The sequence below is a fragment of the Gracilinanus agilis genome, chromosome 1 (assembly GCF_016433145.1).
Source record: "Gracilinanus agilis isolate LMUSP501 chromosome 1, AgileGrace, whole genome shotgun sequence".
NCBI classification, from domain to species: Eukaryota; Metazoa; Chordata; class Mammalia; order Didelphimorphia; family Didelphidae; genus Gracilinanus; species Gracilinanus agilis.
In genome coordinates this window covers 116136413-116153535 of record NC_058130.1, presented here as the reverse complement: position 1 = coordinate 116153535, position 17123 = coordinate 116136413, and the positions used below count along the sequence as shown (strand labels likewise).

The 17123-nt window shown below is 33.5% G+C and overlaps 1 protein-coding gene across 1 annotated transcript in view; it reads right to left on the bottom strand.

The window, feature by feature from the left end:
* The window catches only part of MPDZ (multiple PDZ domain crumbs cell polarity complex component), a 228912-nt gene that overhangs the window by 104038 nt on the left and 107751 nt on the right, over window positions 1-17123 (bottom strand). The window contains exons 22-23 of the mRNA XM_044685473.1: window positions 13995-14264; window positions 13233-13356 (exon numbers count right to left, since the gene is read on the bottom strand). Of these exons, the coding sequence (XP_044541408.1) occupies window positions 13233-13356; window positions 13995-14264 (394 nt within the window). The remainder of the gene's footprint in view (window positions 1-13232; window positions 13357-13994; window positions 14265-17123) is intronic.

Here is a 17123-nt window from a genome sequence, read left to right as displayed (position 1 = left end):
TCTATCTGGTTTTCCTTCTACCTGCCTAATTACCCCTTCCTAGGCTCAGAACTGAAGCATCATCCTTTTTCCTCATAATAATTACAGCTACCCATCAAGATTCTGTACTGAGCCCTCTTTTCCACTCTCTCTATACTCTTTCCTTTGGTGATCTAAATCAGGATTAATTATCCTGTGAATTAAACTATCATTTTCTTAGAAGATGATACCCCAAAACCAAACATCCAGGTTCTAATCTCTCTCCTGAACTTCATTCCTATATAACCACCTGACTGTAGGATATCTCAACCTAGATATCCCCAAAGCAACTCAACCACTTGTTTAAGTATAACTCAATGTATTTTACCCAGCCTATTCCATTTAGAACTTTCTCATTTCAATTCATAACACCATCATCCTTCCAGTCGCCAGTTGTAAACTTTAGGATCAAAAGCACCTTTGGTTATTTTCCCTCAATCTTCATGTCAATTCAATTTCTTGTCCTGTTGATTCTACCTCCACACATCAGTCACTGATATTCCCTTTCCATCACACAAAACCTCAATTCTATTTCAGGCCCTTATTTCTCACCTAGACTATGACACCTTTCCCTAATTTGTTTTTCTGATATTATTCTCTTCCCTTTCCAACCCATCTTTGACAGAGTTGCCAAAGAGGATATTCCTAAAAAAATGATCATATTATTCCCTAAATTCCCAGACCTGTGCCAAAACATTTCAAAAATCATTAACAGATCTATACTACCATATAAAATCCTCAGTCTAGCATCTGAAACTTTCTACAATGATTCCCAATTACTTTTCTAGTATTACTTAATATCATTTCCTGAGAGGTATGCTCCATGACAGTTAAGCTACTGGCTGTCCTTGATAGATAACATTCTGTCTCTTCTCTCCATTACTCTGCATCAAGGGTCCTCTACCTCTGGCTTGCAATTTCTTGTCCTCTATGCCTCACTGAATCCCTAGATTACTTCTGGCACGAAGCCATTTCTGATCCTCCCAGTTATTGGCACTCACTCCATCTTGAAATTATTTTGTTCATACCTTTTATTTATAAATGTGCACACTGTACCTGTCATCTGAATGTAAGGTCCCTGAGGGAAGACACTCTTCATTCCTATTTCTCTCTGCCATATAACACAAAAGTCTCTCATATGTACATAGTAGATACTTAATAAATATTTATTGAATTACTGAATTATAACTTTAATGAGTGGGAAAATGTCAATAAATGAAAATATTAAGTGGTGGACAGAAAAAAATTAATTATAACTTAGCATAGCTAGCTAAATTAGAGATTATAAAGTAGGGAAAAGAATTTATTCTTACCTAGAAAAATAAAACTTTTCCATGTTATTTAACAATAAAACTACTGATGTTTCAAAGACTTCCCCGATACTAAATAAAAGAAATGACATTTTTATCTTTTATTTTTTTCTAAGTGTCTAATCATCTTGGTATAGATTATTTAATCAAAAGTGAAAGCTAACATGTCATGGTTTGAGTTTAAAATGTTTCTGCAAGTCATAGTTGATGAAATTAAAAAGAACACAATGCCAGATCTAAAATGAATTTGTTGGCACAGCTGCAGTTTTCAATGGTATTAAACCTTACCTTATTTAGCTTTTACTTAAAATTAAAAACAGCTAAGCACTGTGTACAAAGTTATGACCATATTAATGAAACACAGGGTCTCAAAATTTCAGAAAAGGAGTTAAAATGAAGAAAGGGGAAATATATTAAAACACAACACAAAATGGTTTGATACTATTGAAGGCTAACACTCCTGAAGTGGACATCACCAAAGATGATTGATGAAGGCCTTAGCAGAGTCAGGCAAATAGTACATAGCTCAGTCAGAACTCATTCATCTTGCCACTGCCAGATTATCTGCTTCATTTGATGTGTCCCTTTGACCAAATCTTCAGATTCCTTCTCTATACCAACTCCAAATAAGGCAAAAGCTACTTCTACAAGAAAATTCCTGTTAAATAAACACAAAGGAACTACTGCATGTCTTCTCAAGTCCTGAGATACTGCAAGTTAACAAAGAGAATTTGCAAAGAAAGAAAGAATCTAAGGAATGGAAAAATCATTACCATCATATCAAATTCTCTTTCAATGTCACTGTACTCTATTATCCTGGCCCTTTGAATGCTGCTAATTTAGACTATACTAATAAATTATCACCACCAAAACTTGCTTTTAATAGCCTATGTATAATGTCCATCCTGAGTAGATATAGTAAGTATCTCTTCCTAGAGTATAAGATCTCATTTCCAAGCACCAAAAATGTTTCTCCTCCTTGCTGATGACTTTAACTTCCAAGTGAAGTCTTAGCATTTAATATGTATAAAGTTAATATTAAATAAGGTGACATTAAAATGCTGGGCTTGTTACAAATAGGGCATATTAAAAGACACACACAAGGGCACATGCTCTAATGTAGGCATTAAAAGGAATATAGTTGTGAAATGGGCTGCCATTGTAAAAAATAATTATTAGTTTAAGTTACATGCCATAATTTTCCTCCAGGTCTAACTATAACAAAGTATGAACTGAGTGAATCTCTTCTGTTATTGCAAAATCCCTTCTTTGAGATGACAAAAGAAGAGAAATATCAAATGTTGAAAAGATTGCAGGGAAACTTTAGTCATACTACTTGGGGAACTGTTAACTGGTCCAAACTCTGTGGAAGGCAGTTTGTAACTATGCTCCAAAAGTTACTAAACTACACATACCCTTTGGCCTTGCTATAATACTTCAAGGCCTATACCCAAAAGAGAAAAGAAATTCATACTTTAAAAAAATTTATAGAAGCTATTCTCATAAAAGCCAAAAAGTAGCACCTAGGGGGTTGCCCTCTTATTGGGAAATGGTTAAGTAAATTATAGTAACAGAATTTTATTATTGCATTTTCTAAAATGACTTGAATGGAAAATTTTAGAGGAAATTTGGAAGACCTCTATGAATTGTACTAGAGAGAAATGAGCATAATGAACAAGGCATACAAAGATGACAACATATTAGAAGTTTAAGAGACTACTCCCAACTTCCCAGAAAATAGAGCCTACCTAATTAGATAGGAAAAATGAGCAAACAACAAATAAGGCACCTAACTAAAGAATTTTATGGAGACAAAGAGCAAGGTACAGATACAGAAGGGGACAATGAAAGCAAAGGAAATACATGTAAAGTCCAAAAGAAAATTATGAATTGGACACAGATTCTGGAAGAGCTCAGAAAAAGACTTTAAAAACCAATTAAGAGAGGCAGAGGAAAAGTGGGGAATAGAAATAAAAGTGATGCAAGAAGAAATGGGCCAGTTGAAAATGGAGAACCAAAAACTGATAGACTAAAACCAGGCCTTAAAAATCAGAATTGACAATCTAGAAACTAATGATTTCATGAGAAATCAAGAAACAATAAAGCAGAATCAAGGGAATGAAAACACAGAACAAAACATGAAATAATTTATTGAAAAAACAACTGCCCTAGAAAATTCATCTAGGAGAGACAATTTGAGAATTATTTGATTACCTGAAAGTCAGGATCAAGAAACAACCTTGGACATCATATTATAAGAAATTATTAAAGATAACTGTCCAGAGATCCTTGAACAAGAAAATGAAATTGAAATTGAAAGAATTCACAGATCACCTCCAGAAAGAAATCCTCAACAGACAACTTCCAGGAGAATAATAGCTAAATTCAAAAGCCACCAAACCAAGGAAAAAAATATTTCAAAAAGCCAGAAAGAAACCATTCAAATACTAAGAAGCTATAATCAGCATCACTCAAGACCTAGCAGCTTCTACATTTAAGGATCATATGGCATGGAATATGATATTCAGAAAGGCAAAAGACTTGGGTTTACAACCCAGTCACCTATCCAGCAAAACTGAGAATATTCTTTCACAGGAAAAAAATGGATATTCAGTAAGATAGAAGATTTCCAAGCATTCCTGAGGAATAAGCCAGACCTAAACAAAACATTTAAAGTCCAAACACAAGACACAAGAGAAGTCCAAAAAGGTAATTAAGAAAGAGAAAATTTTAAGGATTCATTATGGTCAAAATGTTTATATATCTACAAGGAAAGAGGATTTCTGTAATTCTCAAAAATTACTCTTAGTAGTAGAGAAGAGAGAAGCAATTTATACAGAAAGAGGGCAAAGAAATAAGCTGATTATGATACTATGATATATATGATGATCTATGTATAATATATATGTAAATGTGATTCTATGGAATTATATATACATATGATATGATATGTATGCATATGAATAATGTTAAAAAATTATTCAAGGGCTGAAAGAGAGGTTTGCACTTAGAGAAAAGGGAAGGGAGATATAGAATGAGGTAAATTATATAAAATAAAGAGTCATGAAAAATCATTATAGAGAGGGGAGGATAAGGATAGTGATAGGAAATGCTTAAACTTTACTCTCATCATAACTGGCTCAGAGAGGGAAAAAGAAGTATACTCAGTGGGGTATAGAATTCTATCTTATACTACAGAGAAGTAGAAGGGAAATAAAAAAAAGGGAAGAGGGAGGTAATTGGAGGAAGGGGGAACTGTTGGGAGTGTCAAAAAGCAAAATACTGATGAGGAACAGAGAGAAAGGGAATAGAGCAGGATCTAAAGGGAATAATAAGATGGAGGGCAATACACAGCAATCATAATGCTGAATGTGAATGGGATTAACTCACCCATGAAACAGAAGTAGATAGCAGAATAGATAAAAAAAAAAAAAACAACAGAATCCTACTATAAATTCTTTATAAGAAACACATTTGAGGCAGGGTGACACACAGATTCAAGGTAAAAGGCTGGAGCAGATTTATTATGCATCATGTAAATCAGTGGTTCCCAATCTTTTTTGGCCTACTGCCCCCTTTCCAGAAAAAATATTACTTAGCGCCCCTGGAAATTATTTTTTTTTAATTTTAATAGCAATTAATAGGAAAGATAAATGCACCTGTGGCCATCACCACACCACCCTCCTGGATCGCTGCAGCAGCCACCAGGGGATGGTGGCCCACTTTGGGAATCATTGATCGAAAGTAAATAAAAAAAGCAGGAGTAGCAATCATGGTACCAATCAAAGCCAAAGTAGAAATTGATCTGATTAAAAGAGATTAGGAAGGAAATTACATTTTGCTAAAAGGTACTATAAACAATGAAGTAATATCATTACTATAGCAAGCTATGAAGAGGATTATTCACTATGACCTGGTGGGATTTATACCAGGAATGTAAGGATGGTTTAATATTAGAAAAGCCATCCCTATAATTGACCATATCAATAATTAAACCAAAAGAAATCACATGATTATCTCAATAGATGCAGAAAATGTGTTTGACAAAATACAAATTCCTATTGAAAACACTAGAAAGTATAGGAACAGAAAGGCCATTCCTCAAAATAATAAACAGTATATATTTAAAACCATCGGCAAGTATCATCTGCAATGGGAACATGTTAAAAGCCTTCCCAGTAAGATCAGGAGTGAAGCAAGGATGTCCATTATTATCTCTATTATTTAATATTGTACTAGAAATACTGGTGATAGAAATTAGAGAAGAAAAAGAAATTGAAGGGATTAAAGTAGGCAATAAGGAAACTAAACTATCACGCTTTGCAGATGACATGATGGTAGACTTAAAGAATCCATAAAAATCAACTAAAAGGCTAGTAAACTCCATTTAAAATCACTCTAGACAATATAAAATATTTAGTAATCTATCTATCAAGACAAACACAGGAATTATATGAACACAACTACAAAACACTTTTCACCCAATTAAAACTGGATTGATCTAAATAACTGAAAAACAATAATTGCTCATGGGTATTATAAGCTAATATAATAAAAATGACAATCCCACCCAAATTAATTTACTTATTCAGTGCCATACCTATCAAACTGCCAAAAAACTTTGTTATAGAATTAGAAAAAATTATAACAAAGTTTATCTGGAAGAACAAGAGATCAAGAATATCAAAGGAAATAATGAAAAAAAAAGTGAAGGATGGGGTGCTTAGCAGATCTTAAACTGTACTATAAAGCAGTGGTCATCAAAAAAAGATGGTACAGGGGGCAGCTGGGTAGCTCAGTGGATTGAGAGCCAGGCCTAGAGACAGGAGGTCCTAGGTTCAAATCCGGCCTCAGACACTTCCCAGCTGTGTGACCCTGGGCAAGTCACTTGACCCCCATTGCCTACCTTTAGCACTCATGAATCATGTAACCATGGAAAAATATTCTAAATAAATAAATTAATTTAAACAATAACAACAAAAAACACAAATGCCCTTTTTGCAGTATGAAAGGATATTTCAAAAATATGTGGCATGAGAAATTAAAACATCATTTGCTCATGAAATTTAATGCTATAAATGAAATCTAAACAGTTTATTTAAATTTATTTATTTGTATTATTTAATGCAGAAGTTCTAGAAATTTGGGGTCCTTGAACTTTTTAAGAAACTGATAACCATATTTCAATATAATTGCTTTCTTTTATAACCCTGTGTATTGTGTTTTACTTTTATTGATTTACATTCATCTTAGAAGAGGCCTACAAGATCCACTAGACTCTCAAAGGGGTTCATGACTCAAAAAAAGGTTATCCCTAAAGTAATGTAAGTGATTAAATGAATTTTTAAATTATGATTCCATTGCAAACAATGGTTTGCATTCCATTTTTAGTTATGACATTTATAATTTAAATTCCTAAAATAAACTTGGAAAACTTTTAGGCAAAGACATTCTTTAAAAATGGCACCTTTTATTGAACAATGATACATGTATAACCCAGTGGAACTTCTTGTTCCACTTCCATTGGGGGGGATGAGGTTGGGGGGGCGGTAAATAGGTGGTGCAGGAAACATGAATCATGTAACCATGGAAAAGTATTTCAAAACAAATTTTTTTTAATTCAACTCAAAAAAATGGGCACCTTTTATTTTTAAAAAATGTATATTTAGATAAACATTATTAAAATGTTTATATATCTAGATCTTAAAAAGGCTTTTTTAAAAAGCCATTTATACTAAGGAAAAGAAGCTCCTGAGAGGTTATTTTGTGTAAGATCACAAAGGAAGTAAATGACAAAACTAGTATTTGAACCCAAGTCCTCTGACTCTGAATTCAGCATGCTTTCCACTATATCTTGCTGCCTCTATGTATTTGAAAAGGAAATTGTTTATTTCTATTAGAATGCATTTCATAAATACAAGTATGTGTTTTTGTCCTATAAGAAAAAAATTGAAATTTAATTGTAGGATGATTAAGATACCCAAGTATTCTGAGCTCCTTTGATTCATTGATTCAAATAGGTAAATGTTGCTTAGAGGAAATTTTGCATTGTGTTCAAGCTATTCAAACAATGTCCTTAGAAAATACTTAATATATTTAAAGCATTTGGCTAAAAATTAATTCATTTGACAAGTATTCATTTAGTACCTACATTTGTAGAGGACTGTGCCAGGTCTTAGCCCTTATTAAAACATTTATTGACATAGAGTTTTATGAAGGTCAGAGCCAATGATTCCATGGTTTCCAATAAGAGATACTAAGTAAGTGTTCCTTAAACTGAATTTCTTGGTTTTCCCCTGTACAAAGGAGGAAAATCCTCCCTCTAGCCCCAACTTTGGGGTTTACTCATTGATTTAGCAGGCTGCAGAATTTCAGAAGTACACAAAATGCCACAGAGGCAGGCATTCCCACCCCCCTACACACCCTCTACCATGTGTTCTGAAAAAAGGATATGTACAGAAATAATCTTCACTCCCACAAAGATAAAGTTGAAGAGCACATGAATTCACAGAATTATTTGAGCTCAAGATGGATTTTATAAGTGGAAAATCCTGCTTATATAAGTATAAAGCGAGAGTCTTTCAGTCACAAATATTGTACTTAGGGATTTTCGTGCAATGGATTTAATGCAATAGATTTTCATAATATATTTTAAGGAAAAATTCCACGACAGCTCAATTGTCTTAGTATGGGTCATTGCATCTTATCATATAACAATCAGTGTACAACTTTCTCTGATTTAGCACAAGTTAAGGAACACAAATGAGAAAGACTTTTACTCCCTATACTAGAATATAATCTCTGAAGGAAAGTACCTACTTATTAACTGGCTGACTAACATCTTAGAATTCTGAGTCTCTCTTGGACATCCAAGGTTTTTAGCACCAGCTATTTTTAAAACACACTATTTTCTTCATTTATTACTTGACCGATAAGCAATAGGCATAACTCTCTACTGCCTAGCATTATCAATCTAACTTTTTAATCACACATTCAAAACTCTCTTGAAGTTGGTCTTCACTCTTCACCAACCTTATTTCTCAGCACATTTTAGTGAAAAATTTCTGCTCCAAGATGAGTTTCGCTTCATATTATTCAAATCAATGAATATTGAGTATTGACTTTTAGGAAGGAGCTAGGGGAGTAATTTTTAGTTTAAATTCTCTTTTATTACTATAAACTTGAGAAGCATTAACAATCATGAACATTTCCCCATTCAAAGAACAGAAAAAGAGGGCCGCATATAAAAAAATGATAAAAGGGCAAAATGACAAATGTTGTAGGGGTTTAGGAAAATGGGGACACTGATATATTTGTTGGTGGAACTGTAAACTGATCCCACCATTTTGAAGAGCAATTTGGAATTATGCTCAAAGAATTTCAATACTTTGTAGACCTTCTGACTCAGCAATACCTCTATTATATTTATTTCCTCAGGTGGCCAAGGAAAAAGGAAAAAAAAATATATGTTCTAAAATATTTATAGCAGGTCTTTTTCAGGTGGCAAAGAACTAGAAATCAAAGGCATGTCCATCAATTGAGGAATGGCTGAACAAGTTGTACTATGTGATTGTAATGGAATATTATTGTGCCATAAGAAATGACAAACAAGATAATTACAAAAAATCATGGAAAGATTTTTATGAAGTGATGCAGAAGGAAGTGAGCAGAATTAAGAGAATGTTGTACACGATAACAATACCAGAGGATGATCAACTGTGAATGACTTAATTTTTATTAACAAGGCAAGCATCTGGGACAACTCCAAGGACTCATGACAAAAAAAGGAGTGTCCTTTTTTTCCCCTTCCTCCAACCAAGAGAACATGATACACAGCTAGATTTAAAATAAATTGTGAATGTTACCTCCAGAGAATGAAGTGAAAAATGAAAAAATGAAAGACAAAATGTGTGTGTGTGTGTGTGTGTGTGTGTCTATCTGCCTCCCAGATACTGCCTTCCATGATATGGGGAGGGAAAGGATGGACTGAGACATTTGTAAATAAATTCTATTAATAACAAAAAATTTCTTCCTCCAAAAAATCACCTTTCTCATAAGGGAACAAAATACAGAGAAAGATATGTAAAATACTCTAATGAAATGAAGAACATTAACTACCAGGAAGATCAGGCTCTTTGGAGTGGCTAGTGCTTGAGCTGAACAACATTAAAGACTCTTTAAGGTGGAGATAAAAAGGGCCTCCATTGTGGTTATATATCATTAACAGGAAGTTCACTGAAGTGGAGAATGGAATGTGAGGTCAGGAAAAAATTACTATACCAGTCTACCTGTTGGGCAGGAACACAAAATGGATGAAGGACAGTTATAGAAAATAAATCTAATATAGGTGGGAGATTGATTTTTGAGAGCCTACAATGTATAACTAAGAAAATTGCATAATTTTAAAGTCAAGAAAGAACCAATAAGTATAATTTTTAGAGATGTCTGGAGCATGTATTGAAAATGGAAGAAATAAAAAGGAGGCTACTTAAGTAGTCTAGCCAAGGAGTGAAAAGAGGCTAAATGAGAATCTGACTTTACAACAGAAAGAAAATCAAGATGCAAAGGGTGTCTACTGGCCAGATCAGCTTATTCAGTTGGTTGGAGAGCATACTGAACTATAAAAAGTTTATACGTGCATATCAAGCAGAGTACATAGGATATATAGTATCTTAATAAATATTTCTGATTGAAACAACAGTTGATAGGTTCAAGATAGATACTTTCTTCTAATGTAATATTTTCACTTTTGCTTTAATTCATCTATGATTTGACTACTGACACACAGAGCTGGTTCTAATTTGATTTCTATATTAGTAATCACTAATATCCTATTTACTAAGATATAATCAATCTAAACTTTAAAACTTTATTTAAGACCTTCCAATGACTTAAATATGCCAGAACCTTTATAACCTGCCATCATCGTCTTTTTTTTTTTTTTTTAATTTTAAACCCTTAACTTCTGTGTATTGACTTATAGGTGGAAGAGTGGTAAGGGTAGACAATGGGGGTCAAGTGACTTGCCCAGGGTCACACAGCTGGGAAGTGTCTGAGGCCGGATTTGACATCATCGTCTTTTAAGAACCTAGGGTCACCAGCAGCACTAAAACTGGATTTCATGGTACACACCATAGACAATAAATGTTTATTCAATTTAATTGAAGTAAAAAAATTTATATTATTCCTAACAAATGTCTTATTTATTTCATCTCTATAATTTTGCAAAGATAATATGGCTCCCAAAAGCAAAACTAGGAGCAATGGATCAGTTATCAAAGGCAAATTTAAGCTCAATATAAGGAAAACAAGCCCCTTAATAGTGATAAATTGCCAAACTGGAATGGGCTACCTTTGTAGACACAATTCTTCTTGAGTACAAACTTACTTTAAGCAAAAGCTGGGTGGCAATTTGTTGGGTAGGTCTCAGAGAGAATTCTTGTTCAGAAAGAAGTTGAATTGGCAAGCAAGAAGTTCCTTATAATAAGAGTTTCTGTGATTTTTTTTTTATCTAGGTCTTTGATACACTTCAAAATCATTTTTCCATGAATTTGATACAATTGGTCTCCCTTCTCCAACTATTTCTGCATTCTTAATCATGTTCCAACTGCACACACCATTAATGTGTCATTTAATGATCCATTCAAATATTTGTCATTGTATTTTGAGAAAGGGGTGTGTGTGTGTGTGTGTGTGTGTGTGTGTGTGTGTGTGTGTGTGTGTATGTGTGTGTGTGTGAGAGAGAGAGACAGAGAGAGACAGAGAGAGACAGAGAGAGACAGAGAGAGACAGAGAGAGACAGAGAAAACAAAGGTCATATCTTCTATTTCCTTTGTACGCCCCCTCCCCCCATGGCACCTAATTCATTACTCTGAACATGATACACACTCAGTAAATTCTTTTGATTAATAAAAATATAAGAAACAGATGTTAAAATTTAAGAGCAAGTCATTCAGTCTCAAAGGTTTGTTCTGACTAAGCCATAATAACATAATAACACAATCTATGTAGCTTCAAAGCACATCTTATATTCTGGCACATAGAAAAGAAACTTTGGGGAGGCTGACCTAAAATAAATAAGTAAAAGTGTGGGTTTTGAGAGTATTATGGGGGCTTAATCCTTAAAAATAGTCCACATAAGAAAATTAAACATGAGAAATAGTACATGTGAACTCTAAATCTACCAGTGGCAAAAATAGTTTAACACAAATGTATATTATTCCATCATTAAGGAATAATGGGAGGATTTGAAACTACAAAAACAAAGTAAGATGTATTTTGAGACTTGAAGTAGTTTTCAATGTGCACACCTACATCATGTCATAATAGTAGCTCACATTTATAGAGTGATATTTTGTATGTGATATATAGCTTGTTTCAGAGCTTCAGTTAGGAATCCTGTTTTTAAGAGTTTTGGCCTCAAAATGAGGCAGGAATCTCTGATGAAAGGACTATTTAAAACTTCAAGACTTATTTTATACCTCAACACCCAACCCAGGCAATCTTGGAACATATTGATCTACCCATGGAAACTCAAAATTCACAAGGTAATTGTATCCCTTCCTTTATATATGAAAATTGGAAGCCCCTGGATAAATGCCTTTCAAAGGGTCAAGAGGTGGAAAAGAACAAAAAGAAAATCTTAGGTTACTTAAGTACAAAGAGACGGAGAAGACCTGAAATCACTTTTCAGCACTAGCTCATGTTGAGTTACCCCTGGCCTGGGAGTCATTCATACTTCTAATTCTTGGCTCCTAGTCTCTTGCTAACCTTTAACATCACCAAATCTAGTCTCTTTGATTATACTGTTACTGCCTGAATTGTGTAGCTAAATCTTTCTTCTCTGTAAGAAGAAGGTCTATGAAGACAGTGAAGAGCAAGGAGAAAAGCTGAATCATAATCCTTATTTTAACCAATACCTTCTGTTGCCAAATGAAAGGTTTTTTTTTTTTTGGTATGAATCTTTTTATTCTTTGCCGCAGTTTGAAGGATTTTAGTATTTGTATTGTGTAATAAGCTAAAGTCCCTTATGGATAGTAAACGGCATGAAGCATGCAATTTTTATTATTATTTTCTGATCATTTTTCAATTGTGTCTGACTCTTTATGACTCCATTTGAGGTTTTCTTGGTAAAGATAACAGAGAGGTTTCTCATTTCCTACTCTAGCTCACTTTACAGATGAGACAATTGAGACAAACAAGGTTAGTGACTTGCCCATGGTCACACAACTAATAAGTGTCTGAGATCAAATCTGAACTCAGGAAGATAAGTTTTTCTGACTCTCGACCTAGTATCCTATGCACTATGCCACTTTAGTTGCCCTATGAAGCATGCAAATTATTATGCAAAATGCAAAAAATTAGCAAAAGCTAATCTATGTTTGATTTTACCTGTGGCATATCCAGCTTCGATTTTAGATGATATTCAATGATTAGAATAAGTTAAACATTAAGAACTCATTCTACCAAGCAACTTATCTAAAACTAGCAACACTGAAAAAAACTAATAATTTGGTTTCACACCTAATCTGGAAATCTGAATCACTAACTTCATTTTCTGTAAATTCCATTGTTGATCTAAGTTTTGCTTCCATATAAAATGCACACCTTTAGATAATTTTAAATAAGGAGAAATGTGCACAATTTACCAGCCTTCTAACAAAGAAATTTATTATCTAGAGGCAAAATACAAGCATGTGCTAATCAATTTGAGCAGGATTGATAACAAAAGTACTAACCATCCCTTTTCTTAGTTTTAGGGGGAAAAAAGTATAGCTTTCCCTGTGAGTCTAACAGTATTAGTTCAAATCAATAAAATGTAACCAAAGAAAATCTGTGCTTAAAACTTACTATGCACATATAAAATAAATACATACAAATACATCAAGAATGGCTAGCACTTACCTAGGCTAGAATTGCCTTTTGCTATAATAATAGTCTTCTCAAATGACTCTTTGGATAAATCATGATACACAGCATGTTCACCAGTGGAATCCAGGGAATCTTTTGCCATTATGGATTCTTGTTTCTGGCCAGAAGAAAAACAATGTGCATGAAAACAGAAAGAGAATTTGGAAACATGATTTCAATATCAGATGTTCTACAACTTGTTCAGGTTTAATTCACCAAGACAATAACTTTAACAGAATGTTTTCTAAAATTCAGTGAATCAATCAAATAATCCTTAATGTAGTTCAATGGAAAGATTGCTGGAGTTAGAGTCAGAGAAACGGTCAAATCTCATTCCTACTCCTTGCAAATCACTTATTTTTTTTGTAGGACTAAGTTTCTGCAATTTTAAAATGAAAGAGATGGAATAAAGTACCTCTTAGTTCTTTATTTTTTTTAAACCCTTACCTTTCATCTTATAATCCTTACTATGTATCAATTCTAAGGCAGAAGTGTGGTAAAGGTGAAGCAAAAGAGGTTAAGGGACTTGCCCAGCATCAAACAGCTAGAAAGTATGTGAGGCAAGATTTGAACCCAGAGCCTCCTGTCTCTAAGCTGTCAATCCACTGAGCTACCCAGCTGCCCTCATACCTTGGTTCTAAGTTTATGATCACATATGTATGCATAAAAGAAGTATTTAACACACATACAACCCTATACACCCGCCCTGCCCCCAACTAAAGCACAAAATATCTGTAGCAAAAAAAAGGCTTTTACTTGTCCAGAAGAATCTGGGAGCATAAATGAAGTAAGTTTTGCAGTGGATAATATTTCATTTGCTAGTTGAGAGTCAGTCCAAATCTCTGCATTTTCACATTCAGCTGGTGTAGGCAAGAGATTTGTGCTGGTAAAGCTAGATGAAGGCTCCATTCTTAGGTCCACCGATGATAGCTTTTCATCTTGTCTTTGAATCAGATCCTTACTGTACAGATCCTCACTGGACATTTGAAAATCAAGTAGAAGCTCAGCAGGATTTTCACCAGTATCCTGATTTTAAAAAATCAAGAACCATGACTATAAATCAATTGATTACATCTCAGTAGTGTAAGATTTTTAAACCATCATTTTAAGTAATGAGGCACAGAAATAATGCAATACAATCATTCCATATTCAAAAAAGTATTAGCCAACTATAGCCTTTCTCTTTGAAGACTTCCACTTATCAAATGCTCTTCTTTTCATAATTTTTGAATACTATATTTTATGCAAACCATCTGGAGTACAGCATATGTTTTAGTGAGTGGATTTTATAACACGTGCTGCTCACAAGACCAGATAAATATTGGATCCTTCTCAGTTGATCCTTACTATACTATACAGAGCATCAGGATATCTATAGAGTTTGACCCAGGGCTAAAACTATTCCAAAGAGAGAATTTATGAATTTTTTTAAAAACATAACTAATTTATATCCCTCAATCTCACTGCATTAGTATATTTAATTATGGATAATAATCAACATGATGGTGACAACACAATGCTGACATTAACTCCTTGAAAGCATTAACTTTCATTTTTGTCTTAGTAATTCTGGAACCTAGTTCAGTATCTACACATATTAAGTGTTTAATATGTTAGTTAAGTTGAACTGAATTAAATACAGTTCATCCTAACTGACTGAGACTTTCCTAAGTCTGAGAAAGAATTATTTTAGCAAAAACTTTTTCAGGTCTAATGGGAAAGAAACATTGGCCAGTAAGCCAGGAAATCTGGATTCCATTTCTGGATCTGCCTTAAACTAGCTTTGTGACCCTAGGCATATCTATAACCTAATATTACTGGCTCTCAAACTAAATGATCTTTAAAGTTTCTTCCTTTCTAATATGTATATCTGTGTGCACATACATATATAATATATATATTGTATTCTGACATGTATATACATATATACTTTCCATATATGTGTGTATATATACACTATTTTTTCATTGTCATCTCCTTTCTTCTATGCATTTATTCATAAAGTCAACATCATCTGTAACAACCTATAGTGCCTACATTGGTGGGTCACCTTAATGGTAAGATCAAATGACATGACCTATATGAAGTACTTTTATTTCAACAGAAAAAAATTCATATAGGGCACATGCATTTTAAAATATTATTCTAGGAAAGGGTCCATAGACTTTATGCTATACCAAATCCCAGGCCAAAGGATCCATGACACAAATCAGGTTAAGAATCACAAATAGAAGAGAACAATTATAATTATAATCAGGATAATTTGAAAACCCTGCATCATCTTAATTTACATCCTTTTAATAAAATTTAAATTGGTCCAAATGTAAGAAACTATGGAGTATAAGATAAGGATTATTTGGAGGAATGCAATTAGGTCTCAAACTTCAAATCTTTCAGCAATTTTACTTTAGCAACTCCAGGATTCTGTGTCACTGGCCTCCTTTCTGTTCCTTGCATATATGTGTAACTCCTGACCCTGTATATTTTCCCTGGCTCCTTCCATCCCTGGACAGCTCTTTCTCTCATCTCAACCTTTTGCCTTCTTTGAAGTCTCATGTAAAGACTTACTTTCTGCAAGGGCCTTCTCCCTGAGATTAACTCCAAATTGTCCTCTATACATCTTACTGGTACATAGTTATTTGCATGTAATCACCACATTAAACTATAAGGTCCTTGAGAGCAGGGACTATTTTTGCATTTTTTTTGCATCCTCAGAACTTAGCACAGCATAAACACTTAAATAAATGCTTACTGGCAAATCTACTGTCAACAGAGGCAAGATAGTATAGTACATAGAAGGCAAGATTAAGAAGAACTGGATTCAAATCTTGCCACAAAGCCTGTGACCAAAGACAATAACTCTAAGCAATCATCTGTAACAACCTATAGTGCCTACATTGGTGGGTCACCTTAATGGTAAGATCAAATGACATGACCTATATATGAAGTACTTCCAAAACTTTTAAAACTCTATGCAAATGTCATTTGGTTTCCAGCTTTGATATTTGCTAGTTAAATTCAATTTGGGCTAAAATTTATCCTCTGTTAAAAAAAAAAGGCACTAATATTTACATAAGTCCCTTCACATGGTTTTGTGAGGTACTTTTTTATATGTAAATTATAGTGCTAAGATAAAAATGCTAGCTAACTATTACTATTATTCTCTAATTCAAAAAGCCTCATAAAACAATTTTAAACTGCTATATAAATGATGGAGGAAAAGAAAATATGATAATGTAATTCAAGATTAAATTCTTATAAAGTAATCAACTTTAAATTATTTACATACTTATTATTGTTAATTGACTTGGCAAAGCTAATACCATTGAATGAGATTTTCAAATAATATAAGTCATTTAAAATAAGACTCTCAAAAAGATGAAACCGCTATAAATTGTTGTTAGAAAAACATTAGAAGATGCCTTGCCCTAGGTTGAGTTTACTGAAAAATCACATAGCAGAAATGTCCCACACCATGCTCAGTAAAGAGTTAATATAGATACAGAGAAAAGAAAAAGCTAGTCAACACTGCAGACAACATACGCCTACTTCAGAAATGTTCATGCTGCTCAAATGCCAAATCAGTTTTATTTTTGAGTCTTATGAGCTAAAAGAAAGGCATTTTTTATAAGCACTTCAAAAATAACCCTACAATCCTCTAACACAAATTGATCTCTAAATTAACTTATTTCTAAATCAATGTTTTGGTTTGCCCTCAAATGAGACATTCTTATTGTTGCCCAAATGCATAAAATTAAATAAAATAGAACAAAAATGTTCAGTAAATCCCCTTCCAAATTCCCTATATTTTAAAAGTGAAGTAACATGTTCTAATAGTTTGTGGGAAGGAAGGTTCTAGTAAGGATGGCTCCTTGAATTGTGGTG